This window comes from Panthera pardus, unplaced genomic scaffold (assembly GCF_024362965.1).
Source record: "Panthera pardus isolate Hobbes unplaced genomic scaffold, ASM2436296v1 HiC_scaffold_13, whole genome shotgun sequence".
Lineage (NCBI taxonomy): Eukaryota > Metazoa > Chordata > Mammalia > Carnivora > Felidae > Panthera > Panthera pardus.
In genome coordinates, this window is record NW_026526688.1 from 203676520 (window position 1) to 203702142 (window position 25623).

Sequence of the window (25623 nt, forward strand, 5' to 3'; positions counted from 1 at the left end):
GCTGCACCGTGGGTCCGCTCCTGTCTCCTGTTTTCTTCATTGACCTTCTTTTAAGATCTCTCCAAGCTGTTAGATATGCATTGAGTTCCTGGGTCTCCTCCACCCCCACAACTGCACCCAGTAAGCAGGGGAGTGAGGACCCTACTAAGGCCTCCTCCTTGGCTGCTGTGGCTGTTCAAAGTCTACCTTATCTGATGCTAATGTACTACGAACAGCCTTCTCTGCACTAGCCTTTACTAAGTTTTTAATTTTCTAGTACACTTACAAGCTTTCTGCTTCCTTTCTTTGTTTAACTTTTTAAAGTAATCTCCACACCCAACATGGGGCTTGAACTCATGACCCCGAGATCAGAGAGTCCCGTACTCCACAGACTGAGCCGGCCAGGCACCCCTCTAGTTCATTCTTAATACATAAGTCGCAGAGCTTCAGATCAGATTCCTGGGGTGCCTGGGTGGCTCAGTCGGTTAAGCGTCCGACTTCAGCTCAGGTCATGATCTCACGCTCTGTGAGTTCCAGCCCTGCATCGGGCTCTGTGCTGACAGCTCAGAGCCTGGAGCCTGCTTCAGATTCTGTGTCTCCCTCTCTCTCTGACCTTCCCCCGTTCATGCTCTGTCTCTCTCTGTCTCAAAAATAAATAAACATTAAATTTTTTTTTTTTTTTTAAATCAGGTTCCCGTATTTTAGCCAGTCTAAACCTTAGTCTTATAAATTAAGCCATTTACATTTATTGTGATCATTGCCACACGTGTATTTTTGTATCCCGTGCATGGTTTTTTGTTTTTAAGAGAGAAAAAACAGAGGAGATGGGTAGAAGAAGAGAGAGAGAGAGAGAGAGAAAGAGAGGCCCAAACAGCCTCCATATTCATTGTGGATGGAGCCTGATGCAGGGCTTGAACCCACAACTTTGGGGTCATGACCTGAGCTGAAATCGCGAGTTGGACACAGAACCAGCTGAGCTAAACCCATGCTTTCTTTTTTTTTTTTTTTTTTTTTTTTTTTTTTTTTTTTTTTTAATTTTTTTTTTTTCAACGTTTTTTATTTATTTTTGGGACAGAGAGAGACAGAGCATGAACGGGGGAGGGGCAGAGAGAGAGGGAGACACAGAATCGGAAACAGGCTCCAGGCTCCGAGCCATCAGCCCAGAGCCTGACGCGGGGCTCGAACTCACAGACCGCGAGATCGTGACCTGGCTGAAGTCGGACTCTTAACCGACTGCGCCACCCAGGCGCCCCTAAACCCATGCTTTCTAATTACCCTCTTTTCTCTTTTTACCTCCCTCCTACCTCACTGTCTACTTTCCTCATGCTCCTTTCCACTCAGTCGACGACTTGGAAGTCACACCTTCTGTTTCTATACATTTAGTAATTTTCAGTGTAGCTTTAACATGTATACTTTGCCAAAGTGGAAAGTTGGTGACACCTCACCCCCGCATCCACACAAAACAAGCAGCTCGCAATGGCTCCGCGCCACCACTTCTAACCCCTCTGGGGCCGTCAGCCTGCCCTGCCCCTGACACCACAGCCCCTGCTGCCCAGCAATCACCACCGTGGTTCCCACGGTGCCAGGCAGCCAGACCCGTACAGGTGTGCCCACTGTGGATTCGCGTGCACACCACACCTGCTTGCGTCTCGCAGGTCACTTCTGAAGCTCACTCTGCTTCCTCAACTGTGGTGGTGCTCAACTGTGGAGTGGGGGCTACCACCTGCCACTCTGTGCCGTGTCTTCAGGCCGCGGGTCACACGTGGAGGAGTCTGACTGTCGCTCCTGGAACGTGCTCCTCTCTCTGCCACTTTCAGTCTCTGGTGTCCCTGCTACATGTCTTTGCTGCATTTGGGTTTTTTTTTTTTTAATAGCATCTCTAGGTATACGTTTATTTTTAGTTATGCTATTCAAAACTTGGGTCAGTTTCCATCAGATTCTAGAAAATCCTTTTGCCACATCACCCTTCCCCCATTCTCTTGTCTTTCCTTCTGGAGCATCTGAACATGTCTGCCTTCTGCGTCTCCCGGCCTCTCCGACAGTTTTCATCTTCCCTTCCCGTGCCACGGCCGACAGCCCCTCTGGTCCCGGCTTCCGCTCCAGCCGTTTGCCCTGTGGCTGCCCAGCGTCTCCTCAGCCGCCTTCTGGGCTCATCTCGACGACTGCGTGTTAGCTCTCGGTGTGAGGCGTGATCGCCACGTCTCCTTTAATGGCTTCGGCCGTTTCTCACACGCTCACTTAAGACTTGGTGCCAGACTTCAGTCTTGCTACTTCTGGCTCCCACCAAAAGCTGAGACTTTGTGAAGGTCCTGCTTGAGGACATCTTGTTCCACGGCCCGGTAAGCGCTGAAGTGGGACTTGCGCTCTTTTTATGGCAAGGACGTGACGTGAGGTATGAGTTGTTTCTCTCTCGTGGGCCTTTGGCTTTATCTTCTCTTCAGTCAGGGAGCCTAAGTGAATTATTAGGGTTCAGCAGTTTCAGGGACCAATCTGTGTGTTAAATGACGAACCTGGCATTTCTTACAACACACGAGTGGTTTACATTTTGACTCCAAAACCTGGTAAGACACGCGTTTCAAGTGTTAAACTTCTAATAAAACAACCTCCCTCACCACTACCGTCTAAAAGGGAGGGGGGTGGCAGCGGGAAGCCTGAATCCGCTACCCTCGGGGCCAAGCGTACGGGCCCCTCGCCTAGGACTACCGCCCTCTGAGGGGTCTACACGGGTGCCTCAGCTCCAGCTACCCGCCAGGCCTCCGAGCAGGCCTTGGCGGTGGTCCCCACACGAGGGTCGGCCCCCGGAGGCTGCACGCGCTCGCCCCTGCTTCCGAGAAGCGGCCTCTCTGCCCCTCACCCGCCACCCTACACAGGTGTTGTGGGCGGTCGGTCCTCCCCCATCCACAGCTGGGTGTTCTCGTACCACGGGATCCCTGTTTGCCAGCCTGTGGGGTCTGCCGGACCCGCCTCCGGCAGGAGCTCCGGACGTACTGTGCCCCCCGACGGGCCCAGGGAGGAGCTCCGCCCCCCTCTGGTGCAGGACCCTCACCTTTCTAACCAATTCCTTCACCTTGAACGATTTCGAACTTACAGGAAGAAACACGGAATGCTACAGCCGACGCCCGTACCTCTCACCCGGACACGCCGCCTAACTGACACTTTCGCACGTTTGCTTTCTCCTCGTCACCTAGCCCGCAGAGGTGCCCGCGCACACGCTCCTTCCCTCGCCCTCTGCCAGTGAGTTCCTCGGACACGTCAGCGCTGTCCTCACGAGGAGCTCCCTGTGCAGACACTTAACCGTCACGGACGGCACCGTGTCCACAGTGGGGTTTCCCGCACGGTCTCCAGGGGGTCCCGTCCGGCATCCCGGCCCCAGGGTCTAGGGTCCCGGCAGGAAGCGCACACGGACCGCGGCATCCGCCTCGTCTCCTCGTGGTGGGGCCGCGGCCTCCCTGGGGACGACCCTGCGAGGTCCCCGGGACCATCCTAACCTGGTGCGTGATCATCTTCTACCTCGTTTCCGGCCATCCTTCGCGGTAGCCACCCGCTCCTGCTGGACGACGGCCTCAAGGCCAAGCAGCGGACACGAGCCTCGCGACCGCCTTCCCCACGCACGGCGCTCGGGCACCACAGAGGCCGCCCCTGGGGTCAGAGCAGCCCGCCGCGCACACACCCGGGAAGGGCCGTCCTGGCGGGCGGGAGCCGGCCCGTGAGCATCCCGGATGCACCTTCTTCCGTTCACCCCCACCGGCAAACGGGCGGCGTGGCCCCTGCTCCGAGGACATCGGTCCCTCTGGCCGACGTACCCTGCAAACTGCACACCTGGGCTGTGCGGCCGACAACGTGTAACTCTCCTCATCTTTTCTCCTCTTTTCACCGACCCTTGGTCCGGCCTGCGTGGTACTTTGTGCGCGCACCAGCGGACGCGCACAGCGGCCCCAGGACGCCCTCACGCGGACAGGCCCTCAGGCAGCTGCCAGAAGACGCCGTGCCCCTCAGGAGAGAACGCATAAACGGCTGAAGACCGGGCCACGCGGGCGGGACCACAGACGGGCCTGTGGCCCCGGGGCACAGCGCAGCGCACGGCCCCGTGGGGAGCTGGCAGCACTACCTTGTCTATGGTGAGCATGTAGAAGTGTGTGATGTCGTTCTCGTGTGCGTGTTTGATCCTCGCCATGCACTCCTCCTCGTCGATCAGCTCGCCGACGTACTCATTCACGAACTCTCCCTGCAAGGCGGAACAGCACACCGTGACCGTGGTAAACAACGGGGTCCGGGTGCAGGAGCCCGCGCCAGAAGCGCCCGGAGCCGGCACCCGCGCGCGCGTCACGACGCGGTCCGGGGCGCGTCTTCCCAAGGCCCTGCAAGTTCAGGTCTAGCTCGACGACTCCATGCTCGGCTGTCAGGGAACACTTCACCCGAGCGTCCTTCCCAAAGCGGCACCCTAACTCTCGCTTCCTGCAGCAACTGCCTCTGGGCACCCTGGCGGCGCACCGCGAGCTCCCACACGGCCGGCTGCCACAGCTCGCCTTCCCTAGCAGAGTCTACACGGCGAGAGCCCGGAGGAACTGGCCGCCGAGGCGGGCAGTGGAACCAGACCCGCAGGGGCCGTGCGCGTTTCAGAGCCGCTGCTCCCGCCCGGGATCGGCCCTGAACCAGGCCTGGGGTCTGAGGCCGCCGCCCCCCAGGCCACGGCCTGGCCTCATAAGCCAATTCCGGCTGCCTCTCTACTTCCGGCTGCCCGGCCTAGGACGTGGGCAGGCCGTGTGTGTGGCCTGTGGCCTTGACGGACGACCCGGTCCCGCGCTGCCCCAGACGGAACAGCCGCCCGTCCAGGGCAGGGCTCCTTCACGGTCTTTCCTGTCATAGAGCAACCACCAAAATGCCAAGTGGAGGCCAAGTCAGGGGCCTGCTGAGTTTTACCTTGCTGGACAGCAGGCACGTAACGTTTTACGACATTCAACCGTAGAAACTCAGACTTTTGAAAAACCCCGTTCTCACGTGCGTGCAAAAGCGTACTAAGCATATCCAAGCGTGAGCCGCCAGCCGGCCCAGGATTTCTTGCAAGCAAGGAAAGGGGCTCGGCACACACCTTTCTGATGTCCCGCTTGGCGACCAGGCCCCACCCTTTGCCGTCCGTCTTGATGATCTTGGTCTCGGGGTACTGGCGCTTGGTGAAGCACTGATTCTGGCAGTACTCGCCCGCGGGGCACACCTGCGGGTGGCACTCGAACATCAGCATCCGGTTCAGACACTCCGAGTCGAAGCCGCAGGGGTTCTCGTCGGTGGGCTTACAGTTGCACTTGGGGATCTCAGAGATGTCGGCCGTGTGGATCTGGACTTTCCCATAGGGCTTGTTCACCTGCCGGGGACACGGGGGCGCGTCAGACAAGAGAGCAAGCACCCCGGCCTCCCGCCGGTCCCCACGCTCCAGAGGAGGGTGGCGGGGGGGAGGGGGGGCACGGCCCCCACCCCGCCCGTCACTTCACGTCCCTCGTCCACGCTTGCCCCGCCAGGCTGCCAGAAGACAGGCGCACAGGCACGTGCTGAGCACGGGGCAGGGTCCCTGTAGCTGGGGACCCGCAGGCAGGTGACCAGGGAGGCTCTGCCCCGGCAAACTCGCGGTTCACGGTGACAGCACAAGAGCAACCCAACCACAAAGCCACAGACAGAGCGGAAGAGGGACTGAAGCAGAGGCCAGTAAGGCGAGGGGAAACGTGGCGGAGGAAAGGCCCTCCTCACTGCTGGGCCGCGACAGCGAAACACAGAAGCGCGACCTGAAAACCCGCCTCAGGAGCCCTCAGGTCCCAAGCTGTTTGACCCAGGAGCTCCATTTCCACGAAGTCATCCCTGAGGAAACGCTAACCCCAGAGCACGTGTCACCTGCACACACACACCCAGGGCGCGCCGCCCGGATCTGAGGAGCAAAGACGCGGGCGGCCCTGAGCGGCCGGAAGGCAGCTGACACACTGTGCTGAGAGGCTGCCAGGCCCCAGGCGGCAGGACACGGTGACATCGGCTCACCCAGCGTGACTGTGAGGAGCTCCTGGACCTCTCTCCCTCCCACCCCGTGGGGACGTGGGGACCCAGGTTCCCTGCCGGGACTGCCGGGCTCGCCGGAGGCAGCACGGTCGCCCCCGCGGTCCTGGTGCGGCATCCACACCCTCTACGGCAGGAACATCGCTTTGTCTCCAGGGCTCCGGCTGACCGAGCCACGTTCCGGCCGAGCACCGGCCCGGGCTGGCCACCTCTCATCCAAGCTCGTCCCCAGCACCGGGTGACGGCGGCGTGCCCGCCACCACCCCCGCGCCTCACGGGCTCCCGGCTGGAGCCTCACACGAGGGCAAAACCCAAAACCGCAGAGACCCCCCCCCCCCCCCGCCCTGCCCGCGCGCCCTCCCCGCCCCCCAGAAAGGACACACGCTGGGCAGTGGCTGCACCTGCTCTCTGCCCGTGACCTCAGGCAGCGGTCCACACGGGGGCTGCAGACAGCTGCTTGCTCACGGCAGCCCTCTTACCCACCGCGGCCGGAGGGCCCACCCACGGTCCCCGCAGTGACCCCTGACCCGGCCCCCCACCCCGTCACCTTAATGTGCTTGTACGGCGGGGGCTTGCGCTCACTCTCCTGCGTTTCTCTGGCTTCCCTTTGAAGTTTGATTTCACGAAAACGAGCTTCAGCTTCCTGCAGTGCTAAAAAGTCCACGAAATGTGAGCGTGAGTAAGAGGTTTAGTAAATTCACACCTCCACCTACAGGCTCTGCGTCTAAGCGGCCGACGCAAGCCTCCGTGTCCCGCCAAGTGCGGTTACCAGTCTCCGGGAGGCTCTGGGGTGCGCACGCTGTTCAGGGCGGGTGCTTTAAGTGCCGCGAGGGTTTTGCACCCAAGATGCTCAGAGAGCGCCGGGCCGAGGAGGCCTGGGAGGCGCCGTGCTGTGCCACCTGCCACCAGGAAGGCCCAGGGCGCGTTTCTCTGGGAGGGTGATGTTCCGGCTCCCACTGTCCACGGGGCTCTAACACCCTCCCGGGAGGACACGTCCTCTGGGAGGGGGCGGGGGGGGGGGGGGGGCGCCGGGCTCAAGCGAGGGCGGAGGACGCCATGCGTGCTGGGGCCACCCTGACCCCCAGGACTCAAGTCTGACCTCACGACCCACCAGCACGTCAAGTCTCAGTTTCAACGTCTGTCATCTCATCACGAGTTTTGCAAATCTTTCTCATCAGACCTTGGCCGCCCGCTGTGCGTGAGGCCCGCGGGAGACGAGACGCCGGTCTGTCAGCACAGCCCGCCCAGCCACCCCCGTGTGCCACCGGCCGCGATGCGCCCGCCCTCCCCGGACTAGGACGAGCCGAACGCACGCCAGGCCCCCCTTCTGTCCCACTCACTCCCGGCCCCGAGTAAATGCCACCTCCTCCAGTCAGGTGGTGGCATTCCCATCCCGTCAGTCACCCTGGCCGTGGAATCAGAGAGCGGGGCACCTGTCTGCCTACCCACACCTGGCCCTTCCCGGGGCGCCCGGTCTAGACGGCGGCAGAGTCTTCTCCACATTTCTATCTTACATAACAGGCAAGGCAGGAGACATCTCTATAAACCAGTACCGGAATACTTCTTCAAAGTAACTTCCACTGCGGGGCACCAGGGGGGGCTCAGTCGGTCAAGAGACCGACTCTTGCTTTCTGCTCAGGTTATGGTCTCGGGGTCGTGGGATCGAGCCCCGCGTCGGGCTCCGCACTGACGTTGCAGAGCCTGCTTGGGATTGTCTGCTCTCTGCCCCTCCCCCGCTCTCTCAAAATAAACTTAAAAAAAATTTTTTTTAAATAAAAACAGAGCTTCCAATGCATGTGAGTGAAATTAATCCCAAACCAATGCTGTAAACGTTACTCGGGAGTACATTTTATCCTGTGCCTCAACAAATCAGTCTGCGAACCTACGTTTTCCTAATTTAAAGCACCGCTAGAATGCTCAGCCTGGCGTTTTCTACAGAAACCAAACTTTCAAACAACAAAAATCAGGGTTAGCAGAAGGTACCCGCGAGTGCGGTTTCGCTCCGTCTGGAAATGTCCGTACCGTTTTTGAAGACTCTTCCGATCCCTCTGACCCCCTGGTAGCGGCTGCCCCGGTCCCCCTCCATGTACGGGAACACTCGCGCCTGATGCGTCCAGTAATAATCTTTAGACCCAAAGAAAAACACAGGGAATTCTCCAATCTCGTGCTTCATTTTCTGAATATTTGGGGGAACATTTTTGGGATGGCAAACTTCTGCCGGCCACCATCTATTATAAATATTAAAAAGAGGGTTCACAGACTCTTCAGACAGAGTGACAGTCATTCAGCGCTTTCAGTCCTGCAAAGTGAAAAGAACACAGTGAACAGGGAGGCAGACAGGGTTCCGGTCCTCACACCTGTAGTTCCCCAGTTTAACCCAGACGACGTCCTGGAAGTGCAGCTTCTTCCCGGCTCGGCACTCGTTGCAGAACCAGCTGCCGTCGGGCATCTCGATGCTCAGGCAGTCGGGGTGGAAGGCCGCCGGGCAGGACTCACAGCACAGCAGGCTTCCCCCTGCAAGGGAGGGCGAGCGGCTCGCACTGGCCCTTCCGCACCCGCAGCCACCCCGCCCCTCGCCCCACGACGCGAGCCCAACCACGGCCGGCCGTCGGGGCGCAAGCAAACGAGCCCGTTCTATTGGCATCACGGAGACCTCGCCCTCCGGCGGTGCGCCGGCCTCCGTGAGCTCAGAAATGTCACGGCGCACACCGGCACGGGAGCACTTGGGAGACATCGGGAGCGTCCCCACCCTCCCGGGAGCAGGGCGGGCGCGGGGGCCCCCGGGGTTACCTGCGAGAGCTGCGCGCGAGGGAGCCCAGAGAAGCAGCCCGCCCTGGCCGCCCGCCGTGGCGCCAGCCCTCACCTTTGGAGCACACGAAACACCAGCTCACGTTCACGTGCGCGTGGTGCCGCTTCCCCTTGCGGGCAGTGAAATGGCTTGTGCAGATGATGCTGTGGGAAGCGATCACGGAGCAGCCGGCCGCCAGACAAGCGTCCCCTCCGTGGTAGGCGACGGGGCAGCGGACGCACCGCATCATTTTCCCTGGGGGCAGAGACACGCGCTGAAGGCCCGACGGCGAGCAGGGCGGCGAGAGGCGACCGAGCCCCCCACGCGTTGAGAAAATTCACGCTGAAATAAACTCGGAGTATTTGACGGAAGCAGTAACTAGGACGGAAAGAACACTGAATAGATGTTACAAAAACACATCTCCCCCAGGCGAAGGTGCTTCAAAACCATCAAGAGAATAGTCAAGCGCTTAAAATGCCTTATTCTCTTTTTTTTTAAATAACAGTTTGTTTATTTTTGAGGGATAGAGAGACAAAGCACGAGTGAGGGGAGGGGCAGAGACAGAGGGGGAGACAGACTCTGAAACAGGCTCCAGGCTCCGAGCCGTCAGCACAGAACCCGACGCGGGGCTCGAACCCGCAAACTGCGAGGTCGTGACCTGAGCCGAAGTGGGGCGCTCAACCCGCTGAGCCCCCCAGGCGCCCCGCCACATTCTTAAATAAGGTCAAGCAGGGCTGATAAATAAACCCAGGCACCGCCAGCCCGAGGGGCCTGTAGTGCGCCTCGCAACGGCTCCGGCCTCTACCCACTGGGTGCCAATCTGCGCCCCCCCAAGGTCTCCCCAGACGTGGCCAAGTGTTCCTGGCGAGCAACATCGCCACGGTTGAGAACCACCGGAGTCAGAAGCACAGGTAGCCCACCACCCTCAATCCCACGCACCTAACGTGAAACAAGGCAGATACGGCTTGATGTTAAAGTATCTTCCTCGGGGCGCCTGGGGCGCCCAGTTGGTTAAATGTGCGACTCTCTTGCTTTCAGCTCAGGTCATGTCACGATCGATTGTGAGATCAAGCACGGAGCCTGCCTGAGATTCCCTCTCCCCCTCCCCCCCCCCTCCCCACTTTCTCTGCCTCTAAACGAATAGATAAATAGAACATTTTTCTCATATACGAAGAAGCACTAAACCTGGGACACACATACGGGCACCTGGGAGGCTCCGTCAGTTAAGCATCTGACTACAGCTCAGGTCACGATCTCGCGGTTCGTGAGTTCGAGCCCCGCGTCGGGCTCTGTGCTGACAGCTCCGAGCCTGGAGCCCGCTTCAGGCTGTCTCTCTCTCTCTCTCTCTCCGCCCCTCCCCTGCTCATGCTCTCTCTCTTGAAAATAAATTTCAGATTTTTTAAAAATTAAAAACTGGAACAAACAGAACCTATCAGAATGGTTCACAGGCCCCCCTCCTAAAGTGGAGGCTCCGGGAGGACGCGGAGGGCAGGAAGAAGGCACGGCAGGGCGGATCCTCTTACCGACTTCTCGAGAAAAACCCTGCTAGCCGGTGTCGAGTCAGTAACAGAAAGACAACCGCCACTCCAAAGAAAAACCGAAGGCCTTTGGGGACAGACCTTTCGGCCACCGCGCCCGCCTCCCGTGAGCGCCCGTACCTTTCGAGGGCCTGGGGTTGGAAGGGTTGGACGCGTGGCAGGTCACGCAGCTGTGCAGGGGGCAGCGGAAGCCTCGGCTCTCGAACACGGTGAGAGGGTACTTCCTCACACAGGCTTCGTGGTAGAACTTCCCGCACTGCGACACGACGCAGCGCCTGACGTCCGTCTTGCTCTCCTTACACACGAAACACGAGTGAATCCCTAGCAGACGGTTAAAGAGGGGCAGGGAACAAGAATTAAACTGTCGTCCCTGAGCCACCGAACTCCAGCAGCCCCGTCAGGGGCGGCCCGTGCTGCCGAGGCCTCGGGCTGTCTTCGGACCTCGGTGCCCGGTCCGAGCACGCTTCAGAAAACGGTCCCGCCATCAGGGCCGTTACCTTGCCATGAGATGGGCCCCAGCTTCCCCGGAGGACAAGGAAGTCTGAGCAGGAGGCGGCCGAGGTGGGGACACCCCCTCGAATTAGCGGGAAGCCGGAGAGCAGGCATTCCTCCGAAGGAAAGCTTTTGCTCTCCCTCCTGAGCCATTAACCAAGTACAGCGAACCTTCAGTTAGAACCAACCACAGGCAGCAGAGGCAAAGTGCCGTCACATCGGATGACCTTGGCTTGGGACGGGAGGGACTCGGGAAGACTCCACGTGTCTTCCTAACCTAGGACACGCGCCCACGAGAGCCAGGAGGCCCTCAGGGCTGCGCGTGGACAGGAGGGGCTGCATCTGAGCGGCCCCTCTTCCCAGCAGCCCCCAGACTGCGCTGGCGAAGGAAGCGGTGCGGCAGAAGGAAGCCGTGGCCGCTCGGAGACGGGCACGTCCTTGCCGTTGACCCCGGAGTTCAGGTCCGCGCCGCGTGTCTACGGAAGCCCACGTGCCCGTGAACGTCCGTGTCCTGGGACTGACCGGCCAGCTCACCTGTACTGGTGACGCCGGGCCCTCTGACACCGGGGCACCCACGCCGGCCGCCTCCCAGCGCGGGGCTCAGGACGGCCCGTTCCGTCACTCTGCCGGTTACCTTACACGGCTCTACCTCCCGGTACGGCCACCGAGGGGAGCGCGTCACGCTGGAGAGAGCAGACCGTGGGGACGCCGAGGGGAGGCGCGCACCCGCCGGGGGCGGGGGGGGGCGCCAGGCCCGCGAAGCGGGAAGCACGGAGGCAGGCGGGCCGGGGGGCCGGGGGGCCGGGGGGGGGGGGGGGGGCCACGGAACTTGCCTGAGGCGCACTCGCTGCAGGTGAACCTCCCTTCGGGTCTCCGGGCCAGCCCGAGGCAGGCGAGGTGGAAGGCTCCGCAGCAGGGCCCCTCGCACAGCAGGAGGCTGCCCGGCTTCTCGCACAGCTGCGGGGCGGAGGCGCGGCGGTGAGGACGGTGAGGACTGAGGACTGAGGACGCCGGTGCCGGCCAGGCTGAGCCCGGGCGACCCCCCCCCCCCACCCCCCCCCCCCCGGCCCGCCCGCGGCTCCCCTGCCTCCTCCGTCCACGCCCGACTTCGCACGTTCGGAACACGCGTGCGCCACACGTCGCCACACGGCGGTGACACGAAACAGCCCGACGCGGACGCACGAGCCCGGCCGGGGCGCTCGGTCCCGGGTCCCGCCGCGGCCCGGCGCCCTCACAACAGAAGCCCGTGTGACCGCGGGTGCGAGTGCGGGGCCCGGGCCCGGGTCAAGGACAAAAGCAAGCGGCGGCCGACCCCTCACCTGACACACGTACTCCTTTTTGGCGGCCACGCCCCGCTCAGACTTCTTGGAGGAGACGGACGCTTCGGTCTGGGTCTCGTCGGCGCTCTCGTACGGGGACTCGGCGGGCTCGTCTCCCGGGCCGTCCGACACCTGGGGGCGAAGGAGGCGGCACAGGTCACCAGTGCGGGCGGAGGCGGCCCGACTCCTGCTCGGCTGCGGCCCGACTGCCAGCTCCTGGCCGCAAAGGCCCGGCGCCCACGGTTTCCTGGGAGGGCGCGGCGGGTCGACCGAACTGTGCGGAGGCGGCTCAGAAGCGGACTTCGCCCTCTCCGCGCGGGCAGAAGGGGCACAGGGGCACGTGTCTTCGCGTTCCTGCCATCCTGACCAAGGAAGGAACTGGTGAAAACCCCACGTGCCCCAGCAGGTGACCTGGGAGGGGCCCGGGACTGGGAATCTTGACCTCTGTCGCCCAGTCGCTTACGGCCCAGCTTTTCACAGTAAGAGAAGCAGATCAGCACCCAGTGACTTTCCAGAAGAGCCAGAGCGAGGGGCAGGAGGGGAGCCTCCGCACGGCGGGCCCGGCCGCTCCTGGAAGCCGCCAGCACACGCAGTGTGGGCCGCGACTAACGGGCCGTCCCGACTTGCCCTCTGCCTGCCGCCCGTGGTCCCCGGACGGGTAAGCGGGCGAAGGCAAGGTCAAACCTGCCGGCTCTGGTGACACGTGAGCCCAAGAGAAAGCCCTGGGAGAAAAACATTGGCAATCGTGGAGCAAACAATCCCCCCCCCCCCCATCCCGGTCGTATTTCATCCCCCTTCATTATCAGGGATCAAGGAGACCAGGCTAAAGCCTCCCTCTCATCACCGTATGCAACGTCTTGCCCTCATTTGAGCAGCAAGAAATCTCTAAATAGAAATCAATAAATCTTGAGTAAGAAAACGTTCTTCTATACCAAATTGAAACTGAAAAAAAAACAAACCTAAAAACACATTTAGCATTTATTTGACGTTAGGTAAGTGGAATGTTGAACACTGAGTTTTTCAACACAGCAAAAGTATAAACTACGTTTCCTGTATACCTTGATAACCACAACAAGTAATTATGTTATAGGCCTGCCGTTTACCAATGACTACAAGGCTAGAAATTAAAACCGGGCCACAATTAAACAAAACAGAACAAACCCCACCAGCCAACCCACCCAATTCTGTAGTCTTATCAATGAACTTCCTCCAGACTTAGCTCGATGAGATTACCGGGAGAAGAAAAACACCCTAAAACACTTAGAGCTGGTGTTAGCAGGCTGGTCTTTGAGGGACACGCTGCCTCTGGCTGGTGTGTGTATCAGTTGGGGGGGGGGGGGGGGGCAGGAGGTCGGGCCCAGCTCTCCGCCCTTGCTCCTCTATGCTGACCCCTCCCGCAGTAACACAGTCTCAGGAGGAAGCCGCCTTTACACTCCCAATTCCTCACCTTTTCCAGGAAGACGGAAACAGCGGCATGAACGTACACTAAGTTATGGGGGTCTCACACAGTAGTAGGTCTCCCCTGCCCCCCAGGCTGGCCAGATGGTGCCCCTCCCTATCAGCTCAGCTCATTTACTCCTTTATCATCAACATCCAGAAAGAAGGCAACTTGAAAAAAAAACAAAAAAACCTCTGCGTTCAAACCCCAATTTTAACATGTCCATCGTATTCGGAGTCACAGATGGGCGGGGTCTGAGACGCTAGGGGTGCTGGGGAGCCCGGGGCGTTGGGAACACCAGCCACACCTCGGGGCCCCGGTCAAAGGGCAGCCCAAGGCTGACCCGTCTGACGAGGAACCGAGGCCCAGAGAAAGGGCCTTCAACAGGGGCTCGGGGAAAGCGAGCCCGGTGCCCTGCCCACCAACCCACATTCTTCCCTTCAATGTGGTCGGAACAAATTTAAAGCTTTACAAAAAAAAAGAAAAAAAGAAAAAAAAAAAAAAAAAAAGGAAAAATGCATGGAGAGAAAGACAGAAAACACAGACCAGTCCTGGGTCGAAGAAAGGAACAGCACCTTTTATTTAAGATTTACAGAAAAAGTTAGCACGTTTCCACTTGGAGATATTTCCTAAATTAACAAAGTCTGTTTTGAGGAAATAAACACTGAATACATATTTTGAATGGAAATATAAATGTTAAGACACACATGAGGCTTGTTTCCTGATTGGGATCTAAGATACACATACAGAATACAGACCTTACAATATTACAGTCCGTGACACAGATGCGGGAGATTGCGACCTTCGGCCCAGCGAACCCCTTCCCAGCGACCCAACGACCACTAGCAGTCGGAGGGATCCACCGGCTCTCCGCTCGGCAGACCACCCACAAGAGGAGCAAAGCACGCGGGCACCGCGCCAGCCTCTACTCCGGGTGCAGGGCTCCGCCTCCACGGGCACCAGGTGACGGTACTTACTCGGAGATGCCGTTTGTGAAAGCGACACCTTCACCCGAATGGTCCCAACACGGTCCCAAATCTCAGTCTACGACATCTACGGTCTATTCCATATCCAATAGGATGCATTCGGAAAAAGAGAAATGTAGTAACTGAACGGACACAGACTGTCAACAACTTTCCCGTTGCTTCCCGATCCACCAAAGCCACACCTGTGGCACGGATTTCCAAGCGGCTTAGTTCCTGACTTCTCCGAGTTTTCTGGAGTCTGAAAACACTTTCTCTACCCTCCACTCAGTATGTGATAGTATCAAATTGCCTATTTGCCTTAGAAATACGTTCCTTTAGGGGCAGGGAATGCTGTCTCCACAGTAACGCAGGGATTTTTCAAGATAATATTAATGAACACAAAGTAACCTAGTGAACATATTTGAACCAACTTCAGGAAACAATGTAGCCGTTTAGGGGGACTGAGGAACCCCAGTCCTCTCTGCTGTGACTGGGGGGGGGGGGGGGGGGAGGCGGCGGCCTGTGCCTCAGACGGCAGGGTACAGAGTGATTTTTAAATTTTTTGACAAAACAAATCCCTTCACAAATCGAATTCCACATCATTTTTGAAATACAATTACAGACCTTGAACAATATATATTTCTATAAACCAACATTATTTCCATGTTTACGTTACGCTTTTGTAAAGGAAGAAAGAACTATAAGTACTTTCACATAGCATCTTGGATTTACAAACGATAAATATCCTGTGCTCAGCAGAGTTAATGAGCTTAAAATGCAAAGACCAATCTCAGGTCCTCCAAATTAACATCACAGTGAAATATTAAGAGTGGAATTAAAATAATTTGTAAATCAGTCATTCACCACCTAAAACACTACAGTTCAGAGTAACTTTTATTAAAGCGACCCTCCTAGATGACCTCGACTACAATGTCCTGGGGGCGCCTCAGTTCTAGGGCTGGGCCAGGTCACCGAGAAACACACACACACACGCACACGCACACGCACACACGCCCCACCCACCTTCTAACCTGGAAGCCTCTGTGTCGCCCAGCGGCCCCAGAAGGTGCCAGTGAGAGCCAACAGGTCGGCCACGGCCACAGCCACAGCCATCAGGCCATGTGGTGGCCGCTCCAGATCCAGATTCAAGGCTGGCCCTGATCGTAAGAGGAGTCTCTACGATGTCCTATCGACCCGACCCCACTCCGTCCCAACGGTGTCCTCAGCAGTGGGGGAGGGGCCAGGGCCAGCCTGCTACAGGCGGCAGCAATAGCAAGGCAGGGCAGCTGAAAACAGTAGCAAAGCTCCCACCTGCAGCTGAGCAAGCCCTCCCCCCACACCCCTGCACCCCTGCACGGGCCGACATTTCTTAAAGATACAGTGTGCCTGAATGATCAGCATGCTTTAAAACGTACACCAAAGAATTATGTGCCCAAACTCAACAGCTCCGTGTAGGCCAGAAGAAGTTATAAAGCGGATCTAATGTGTAACTGTCTAGTCGCTGTCAGGTTCTTGGACGGACCCCGAGGGACATCCTCCCTGGCTGGTGACAGCGCCTGGAAGGGAGTGTGGAAGGGAGTGTGCGTCTTCCCAGACAGTACAAGGAACAGGCTGAATACAGTGCATGCCATTTTCCACCTGCTAAGGGTAGTTGGCTTTCCATCAATGGCCAGTAAGTCAATGGTGATTTCTAACAGGCTAGGTAAAACAGCAAAACAGAACTGAAAAGGCATCAACACCAATGTCCCTAACCAAAAATCCTAAAATACACAGGAGCCAGTATACTTCTTAAAACAAAAAAAGGGAAGAAAAAGGAAGGAAGGAAGACAAACCTAAGAGCCAAGAAGCAGCCAGTGACAGACTGACAACGTGTGGAGACTCCTCTTCTAACCAGACTCCATTCTTTCAGCTAATGGCAATCCTTTAAATTCATATTCCAAAGATAACCAGCAGGCCTCGGCAATTACTTTCTCCGTTTAAAGATTTTTAAAGGCTGAACGTAACGGTTCTAAAAGCGTGGAACGCTACCGCCCGCACGAAGTAGAAAGAGGCCTCACCAGGCCGCACACGAAGTCTACCTGATCAGAACCACCTTAAAATGGACTTAACAACCTAAAGGGGCTAAACGAGGTCGAGAAGCGTTAGGTCAGAAACCAAGCGAGAAAGGAACCCAGAAGACCTGCCCACGTACGGACGTCTGCCCTTTCCGACAGGAGCACGGCCTCCTCTCCAGCTTGGCCACACGCGGGGCCTCTGGGTCACCAAGCCTCCCCTTTCCGCTGCGCTGGATGGAGGACTGGACTCAAAAACGCTCGTGCTGTTACCAAAATGGCACACAAAGTCACCGCTCGTGGTCTCCCACAGCAGGCCCCACACCACTCACATCAGGCTTCGGCCAAGACCCCTCTTCAAGGGCATCCCTTCATCATTGGAGTTTCACATCCACACGTGGGTGCATTTTTTTGTCTTTCGGAACCAGATGCTAACTTACAATCTCAGCTTTATTCTCAGCTTGGGGACAGACCCTTGCTGGGTATGCACGTCACCACCCCCGGGCAAACGCTGGCTCTCCTCACACACTTCTGCTCCCAAATCTTAGGCAGGCAGGTCAGGGCCAAAGAGACCACGGGAGTCCCGATCGGGTCGCTAACGGTTCAGGTCTCACACGGTGCGTGTGGCCTGGCCGGTAACACCCCAATTACGAAAAATCCTGTAACGGCCACTCCCGTCCCACCCCCCCAAACCCTGAACACTTCATCTGAACCCCTTCTGTGCTTGTGCGTGACCTTCCGGCGAAAAGCTCGGCCTCAGACACACATGAAGGCGGGGGACCCCACAGCGATCACCCACGAAGCAGGCTAACCCTTCCTGGAGGGTGGGACAGACAGGACTCGTCCATGCACCGTGCGGGTTCCGTTCACCACACGGAGCATCCTCGTCATGAGGTCCGGCCTACATTTCCTGTTGGTTTTTAGGAGCTAGCTCCCTCTTGAAAAAAACGGGTTATTTTCAGTTGGGAGACAGAGATGTAACAGACACAATTACAAAGAGGGTGTGGAGATGCACCCAAATCCATCACCATCAGAGGCAGACGTTTAACTCTTGTATTAACTCTGGAGGGAGGCCCACATGGGAGACAGAAGCCCCTAACAGGTGCATCAACAGAACGGGAACCTGTACTGCCGATAGGTGCACGTACTTCACGGGACCTCTATCATCGCGGGAAACTTCCAGTCTCAGAACAGCTACAATCTCAACTTTTACATATTCAGACAGCTTTCACCTCTTCCGAATGCCTTGCGCTCCTTCTCGTAGCTACCGCCGCTGACCAGGCACCAGGGTGGGGTAGGAAGATGGGCTGAAGCAATTAAGTGGGGCCGTTAACAACGGTTCTATGTACAAGAAAAGTCACCTCCACAACAAGCAGCTCAAACGGCAAGACTAGAACGTGTTCGGTGTCGTTCTGATCTCTTTACGAAATGAGGGAATTTATGTTTGGTTAGTAGCATAATGGATGTGTATCGTGGCAGACAACCTTCCTTGCCTCCTAAGCTCTTTTCAGAACAGGAGCCCTGTCCACTCACCTTCAGGAAAAGCCGCGGGTGGGAGCGTTCCCCAGCAAGACCGCTGCTGCCATCTGGAGCGGGACGGCTCTGCCCCACGCGGGACCGTCTGCCTCCTGCAGGAGCTGAACACACCTGCCACTGCCTGGCCGCCCGCCTGGTCACTTCCCGACATCCTCGGGGCGGGGGTGGGGGGCGGTGCCTTCCCCCGTGGAGGAACACCGCGTGACCCCCATCCCTGCCCCACCCCACACCCGCCTGTGTCCTCGCTGACGCCGCTCAGGGGACGTACGGGCCCGTCATCCCGGCAGGCGCCTCAACGGGGAGGAAAGCCCCTGCTCTCCGGCTGACTTCTGGCGCCCCCGGCGCAGGCTGGGAGCCGGCCGGCCACCTACGCAAAAGTCACCGCGCTACAGTTTCAAACGGGCTCGACCTCGCTTGCGATAGTTTCCTGAACCGGGCCACTCCTACACGACCTTCCTTCGCACCTTCCGATTTCGTAACGAGTTCTCCGCCAGCCCTGCCCACACTCACGTCCGGGCCTCCCGCCGCGTCCGAGCAGAGCCACCCGCCCAGCGCTCAGCCACAGTCTAGCGCCCGGCCGTGCTCCTCAGACCCAGCGTCTGCCACTCGACCCCCACGTGCACGGGGCAGTCAGGAGGAGAGCTCTTCATGCCAGAGCAGAATTTATACTTTGGGATAAAAATGGAATGATGGAGATTTTATTGTTTTTATTGTTATAACCATTATTGTCACAATAGCGAACCACCGAGTCCCTGCAAGGCGTCAGGTACCCCAAGTGTTTTACATGCGTTACAGTACTGAACGGTTAGAACACAAGTATTAGTCAGAAACTTCCATTAAAGGTAGAACGCGTGTGAAGAGTGTGCTGGGAATGACCGAGGGCTCCTAACACGGTAACGTCAACAGCAGTCCTGCCTCCGGGAGCTGAGGGGCAAGGGTGGCCTGTGCCCCTCCATGCAGGCATGCGGACGCCCCGGGGTAGGACGGCGGGCGACACCCAACACTCAGTCATGTAATGTGACAGCTGACGTCCTACAAAAGCAACCGATTAAGCTGTGGTTGTAAATAACCTGATCGAGGTATCCCCAAGATACTGGTCGCTGCATCAAAAGAGTTAAATGGCTCGTATGATACTGAAAATGAGATTCTTCCTACAAATTCAGTGTCTAGTGTCATAGTAAAACTGTGTAGTAAAAAAAGGACAGAACCGAAACCCTTCCTGCCTTCGGTGTTGGAAAGCGGTTTCGTGTCTACAGTGCTGAGTGCATTCCAGCTGGCAACGGGGCAGCTGACGCGGGCTCCTCCTACTGTGTGCGGCTCGCTCTCTCTCCGGCGGTGCGGGCACCGGCAGTGTTCGCGACAAACTCGGTAAGTCATGAGCCAGAGGACGAGGGTGGCCTCTAGCAAGGCCAGCCCCTTCGGCGCGGCGTCCTCGTCGCAGGCCCAGGGCAGCCCCGTGTGGCGGGCGTCCCTTCGGCCTGACATCTACGCGGACCGCTGCGGGAGGAGTGTGCCTCTATCGTGAGATGAGCGGGATCGGGTAAATGGCCTTGCCTGGGCATCTTACCTTGCTCTTAAAATGTGTTATCTGTTCTCTTCATTTGTGTGTGTTATTAATACCAGTAAAAACAGATTGTCACACATCTTCCATAAAATGGGGCACGAGTGTCACTGAGTGCGTGCGTGGACGTGCCACCTGCAGCAGGCGTCTGGAATATTACAGCATTTAAGTGCGGTACGGGGCAGCTGGGTTCACATCCGACTTGGCCGATGTGGGCTCCCGTAAAAGCTGTTACCAGTGAAGGCGAAAGAGGTAAGAATTTGCTCTACTAAGGGAATAAGAAACGAGGTTACAAGACACTGAAATCACGTTAACTCCCTCACAGGCCTTTGTCACGCAAGTGTGCGATCTCCGTCTATTCTCTTCATCGTCTCACCATCAGGGCGACGAAGCACTTGGTAGCAGTCATTCCGATATAAGTTTTATTTCCCACGTTTACCTTTTTTGAGAAGAGTTTAAACCACGAGTGACCTAAGAGATCTTGAAACACCAGCTCTGTGACCAGCCCTTATTCCAATCAAGGGTGACAAAAGTAGGAAGGAGAAGCAGCAACGGGTGCGTGGCCCGAGGGAGGGCCGCTCAGCGCAGACTGCAGCCCCGCGGGGCCTGACTCCCTGCGCCCCCGGACCAGGTCTGCACGGTGCTTCTGTAACGCGCCCTGCGCCTCCTGCTCCCGAAGGCGGCCAGCACAAGTACGCCGTGAACGCGTGCTGTGGCTCTGGAGCGTCAACACATAACAGACAAGGCTTTTCGTTCACCCGAAGTGGTTTTAATGAACAACGTAATCCTGTGCAAATTAGCTCTAATGGAAGGCTCCTGCAAGCCACGCAGAAGTGGCCTGACATCAAAGGCCTGGTGGTTTAAACGTTGTTGGATAAGGAGCTGAACGCACGTGATGGGAACTATGTATCGCCTTCAAAATGCAGGAAGGTATAGGATTATAATGTAGTTAATATAGAATATAAACATAATTAATAAACTAACCACTTCTAAAGTCCCAAAGAATTAAGAATCAGTTAAGTCTACTGATTATAAAATGCTTCCTCTAAGTCTCCCCGAGTTCAGAACAAATGTCTAAACCGGGAAGACCACACTCACCCTGGTTACAATGAGAGTCAGGCTGCCCGACCCTAACCACCCCCCGCTCCCCACCCCCACCCCCCACCCCCCGCACCTCCCTGCCCTGGGCCAGGGGGCCCCTGAGCCCAGGCCTCTGACTTGTACAGCTTCTGACCAGGAATGACAGAGAAGATTTCAGCAGCCTCAGCGCCTTGCCTTTGATTGGATCTGACGATGGTCTAAGTAAAAACTCAACTGAATGGTGGATCAGAATGCGATGACAGAAAAAAAAAAAAAAAAAACCCATTAAAAATCGTTTTACATATAAAAGCCGACTTTAAGCAAAAGGGATCTACGGACCTGAAACTTTTTATCTTTAGTATTCTTTTTCTTTGGGATGGGAATCCTCATTTTTAAAAATTCTTTACGACACTAATCATAATTCCGACAAGAAAAAAGGAAAAAGGAAAAAAAATCTGTATAGAATTGGTCTCTTCCACGTTTCAATCAGCCCCCTGGAAGGTTAGTGAGTGCCTACTGCATTTTCGTGAACGTGCCCGAACAGAAGAGAGGTCTAGTCCCCTGCGCACATCAGATGGCAAGGAAGTTCCAGTCCCGCGCACGTGAGCAGCCCCCACCGCTACTGGTGCTGAGTCCCCAGAGAAGACCCCTCTCCGGGTGGCTCTCTGCACCCGCACCCCATCAGACTGCCCGCTGCCTGGGCCCCCGAGGACACCTCACAGGGGAGGGGCCCCCCCGTCTAAAGGGAGGAAGCAGCCGAGGCTGAGAGACAGTGACCGTGGCAGGGGCCGGGTCACAAGGGCCACCTTGTCACCCAACAGGGCGAGGGGCTACTACCTTGTTCGAAAAAGCCCAAAGTTAGCAAGTCCTCATAAATGTTCTAAAAACAGGCCTCCTGTCTACAGTGAGGACGAGAGGCCCCCAGGAAACAAAACAACAAGGAATTAAAACTGGAATAGAAGCTCCTCGGGTAGTCACTAGAATCGGGAATCCAGAGCCCCCTCTGGACAAAAAGTGCTACGCTTGCATTCTGAGGCTGTTTTTTTGTTTTGGTTTTAGAGTGGCAAAGACTTTAGATTTGATGACGAAGTCCAGATGTCATGATACAAGGGTGGGAACAGCCTCAGAGAGCTGTCACTCTGCTTCTGTGTGTTCTGCAAATCCAGAAAATAGAGGAGTCGTATTACCATGGTAGCTGTGACTCACCTCAACACTCAAGTACCTAAGAATATGCCAGAATTTAAAGGACCAAAACCAGGGAACGCGGGAGGACATTCCTCCGGGAGCCCAGGTCCAAAAGCTGCTGAGAGGCGCCACGGCAGGTAAGCCGCCCTTCTTCCCGCCCGAGGTGGGTGAGTGCACGACGGCCAGGGTCAGCTCGAGTGACACGGCGCGTCGTGCCAGGGCCAGAGCGGGCTTGCGGTGACGTGGGCCAGGTTACAACGTGAGGGCTACACGGAGCACAACGTTCCAGAGACAGACTGCGAGAACAACTGCACTACGTCCAGACCGGAGCACATGCACGCCCGCCTGTGCATACTCTGCGTGCATGCGTGTCTGTGGCGCTCACGGAGGCTGAAGTCGTCGCTTCTTCCGCCTCCGACTCGCCCAGAGTTTGAATGACCTGAGACTCACCTACGTTCGCCTGTGGCCAACACCAGTGTCACGCGTGTCAAGTCTGACTCACTGGTGCTTCCACCTGGGCAACTAAATGGCCTTCACGTGAACGCCACAGTTAACGCTAGGATTATGATTTTACCTCATTCTCAGTTAGGGACGCAGAAGGAGATGAACTTTTGCTAAAAGGAGCGCACGACGCTGCTGCAGACGCCCGATTTCGCTTCTTCAGTGGTTTGCATGCGTCAGACAGGTGTTTCGTTGCTGTAAGACAATTTTGGTTTATAGAGTAAAACTTGAAGTCTTCCGCCCTCCATCTCCTTCTCTCCTGCTTTAAAATCACCCCCCCAGTAAGTGAGGTTCTAGAGATAAATTTCCCGGGCCGCTTTGTGACACTAAAGGCTTAACTTTTTACCGCGAGAAAACCTCACTCTAAACAAGGGCGGACTGTGCAGTGAGCCCCACTGTCCCCCTGCCTGGCCCCCGAATCCATCAACCTGGGGCCCAGAAGGCTCCATCCACGCCTAGTTTCACGTCCCCCTGGCCACGTTCTTCTGGCGTACATTCCACACCCCGTTTCACCTGTAAAAAGCTCAGTACGTGTCTCTGAGACAAAGTCTTCAATACAAGCACCGCACCGCGACACCTTTCTTACAAGTAACACTCGATCCCTTCGTATCATCAAACAGCCACTCAGTGTTCAAACTGCTCGTAAACGTCTTCCCTCCGACAGTCTATTTAACCGAGTTTTAAAAACCAGCACAGCACTTGCTGCGAAATAAGGGAAATGAATCCATTTCCGACCCCCACTCCTCCCGTGAATGAAGTTTCCTTTCCTAGGTACGAGCTGGGAGATGGTAAACCCCCTGTGATAAACTATCAGATACGATAAAACGATAGTGAGAAGGCAAGGCGGCCCGACTCCCCCTTCGTTGTTTTGACGGTTACTTTTCACAAACGTGCAAAGCCAGTTTTCAACGCGTGAAAGGGAAACAACCAGTCACGACTTTTACTTCCGCTAATGCAGTAAGTGAAGGACCGGCTCCTAAGAAGGGGTGGAATCTACAGCAACAGCTGGCACCAGCAAGTTAGAAACGTGGATGTTCCTGGTTTAAGGAACTTTTCTAGCAGCATTTTAAACTGAAAATAAAGCCCAACGGAAATCAGTAGAAAAATAACTTCAGTAAAACGCAGCTGGATCATTCGAACAACTTACACATTCGAGCAGTTGATCTTTCAGCTGCGCGAGAACGTCCCTCCACCTTATCCTTGGACCCTGGGCCGTCAGAGCCCCGGGCTCCCCGGACCCTGGCCCAGCCCAGCTCCCCGTCCGTCCACCTGCAGCCCACCAGGCGCCTGGAAGGGCCTGCCAACAAGGAAGAAGCGCTAATGCCCACATTACCTGCCTGGCTCTTCAGCGAGGTGGCGGCCTCCATGGCCTTGCAAGAACCTGTTCGGGCCGTCTTGTCACTCGCCGTCTCTCTCTGTTGTTAAACACGAGAAACAGGAGAACAAGAGGAAGGGAAGAAACGTGACGTGAACCGACATGGGTGGCTGAAACGTGCGACAGAAAGGTCTTCCTCTGGAGATGGGCTCCACGCGCGCCAGGAGGGGGACCCCGCCTCACCCCTCTCCACTCTGCCATCTGCTGGGACAAGGGGGCCAGCGGGGCCGCGCCTCACGACCTAACGGTCATGCTGCCGAGACTCTTCACGTGAGCGGCATTCGCTGTGCTACTCAAATCTGCCTCTGAATTCAAAGTGGAGTCGGGGGTCCGCCCCCCAGGCTGTCCCGTGAACCTGAAGGGGCCCCGGGTCAGTGCCGATGTCACCGTGCTGACCCCCCACTCGGAGGGGCCCCGACTCGGAGACCAGCTCCAGGCGAACTTCACAAAGGTCATCCGCAAAGCACGTTTCACCACCGAGAGACTCCACCCAAAAACACGGTACCGGGACCGTTTTTGCCTAGCACTCGGAACCAGAAGCAGGGGTAGACAACCTCTCCCGACAGCCCCAGGGGCCAGGGGACCGGGTCACAGGACTGTGCAAAAGGGAACAGGCGCACGGGGCGGCACCTGGCGCATCCAGGGCTCCGCGTGTTGGGAATTCTGTAGGACGCGCTTACTCAGATTGATAACTAAACCCGGGGAGACACCACTACTCTCTGTTTGCTATTTCCTGAGCTATCAGCTAATCAAACATTTCTACCTAGCTATTTAATGCGAGTTTTGATATTTCAAATGTCCAGGGCCACACATTTTTTTAAGGTAAATATGAAATGCAAATATTTCAAAGCAACCGAGGTCACTACGATTGCCAGCAAAGGGCTGCTCTAACACCAGGTGGCCAGAGGGCACAGTCACCACACGCAGTGCAGCGACTCAAGGTGAACGTTACCTATCTCAGCACTGGACACTTGACAGGTGCCCCAGAAGAGGCCCTGGTGGCCAGACACACTGGGCAGGGCCCGTGTGCCCCCTGAACTGCAAAAGCAGCTTTGAAGTAACGGGGGCGCCCACGTGGCTCAGTCGGTTGAGTGTCCGACTCTTGGTTTCAGCTCAGGTCGTAACCTTGCGGTTTGTGGGATCCGGTCCCGTGCTGGGCTCTACGCTGATGGCTGGAGCCTGCTTGGGGCTCTCTCCCTCTCTCTCAAAATAAATACATAAACAATTTTTTTTTAACGTTCAAAAAAGAGAAAGAAGACAGAAGATGTGGTGGCCGCATATTTACACTTCAACGATACGCGGAATTCACTTTCCATTCCAAAAATACAGCAAAACAATAAAGGAGCCTCTTAGGTTAGAAGATGGTATGAGCCTTTACTCAAAACCGTAAGTGCACAACTGCTCTGTCAGAACTATTGCTAAACAGCTTTACGCTAAGACATAAGATGCAAAGCCTGCTGGGGCACCTGGGTGGCTCGGTCGGTTGGGCGTCCGACTTCGGCTCAGGTCATGATCTCACGGTCCGTGAGTTCGAGCCCCGCGTCGGGCTCTGTGCTGACAACTCAGAGCCTGGAGCCTGTTTCACATTCTGTGTCTCCCTCTCTGCCCCTCCCCCGCTTCCACTCTGTCTCTCTCTCAAAAATAAATAAACTTAAAAAAATAATTAGGGGCGCCTCGGTGGCTCGGTCGGTTAAGCGTCCGACTTCGGCTCAGGTCACGATCTCGCGGTCCGTGAGTTCGAGCCCCGCGTCGGGCTCAGAGCCTGGAGCCTGTTTCAGA

The 25623-nt window shown here is 56.8% G+C and overlaps 1 protein-coding gene and 1 long non-coding RNA gene across 2 annotated transcripts in view; one reads left to right on the plus strand and one right to left on the minus strand.

The window, feature by feature from the left end:
- NSD2 (nuclear receptor binding SET domain protein 2) overlaps positions 1 to 25623 on the minus strand; it is a 59035-nt gene that overhangs the window by 10101 nt on the left and 23311 nt on the right. The window contains exons 6-16 of the mRNA XM_053901778.1: positions 23803 to 23884; positions 22543 to 22664; positions 12153 to 12284; positions 11667 to 11790; positions 10462 to 10662; positions 8879 to 9058; positions 8373 to 8529; positions 8038 to 8243; positions 6563 to 6666; positions 5069 to 5338; positions 4088 to 4204 (exon numbers count right to left, since the gene is read on the minus strand). Coding sequence (XP_053757753.1) covers positions 4088 to 4204; positions 5069 to 5338; positions 6563 to 6666; positions 8038 to 8243; positions 8373 to 8529; positions 8879 to 9058; positions 10462 to 10662; positions 11667 to 11790; positions 12153 to 12284; positions 22543 to 22664; positions 23803 to 23884 — 1695 coding nt within the window. The remainder of the gene's footprint in view (positions 1 to 4087; positions 4205 to 5068; positions 5339 to 6562; positions 6667 to 8037; positions 8244 to 8372; positions 8530 to 8878; positions 9059 to 10461; positions 10663 to 11666; positions 11791 to 12152; positions 12285 to 22542; positions 22665 to 23802; positions 23885 to 25623) is intronic.
- Positions 1232 to 6727, plus strand: LOC128776691 (uncharacterized). Its single transcript, XR_008421887.1, has 2 exons — positions 1232 to 2371; positions 3070 to 6727. It is a non-coding gene; the product is annotated as an uncharacterized LOC128776691 (long non-coding RNA).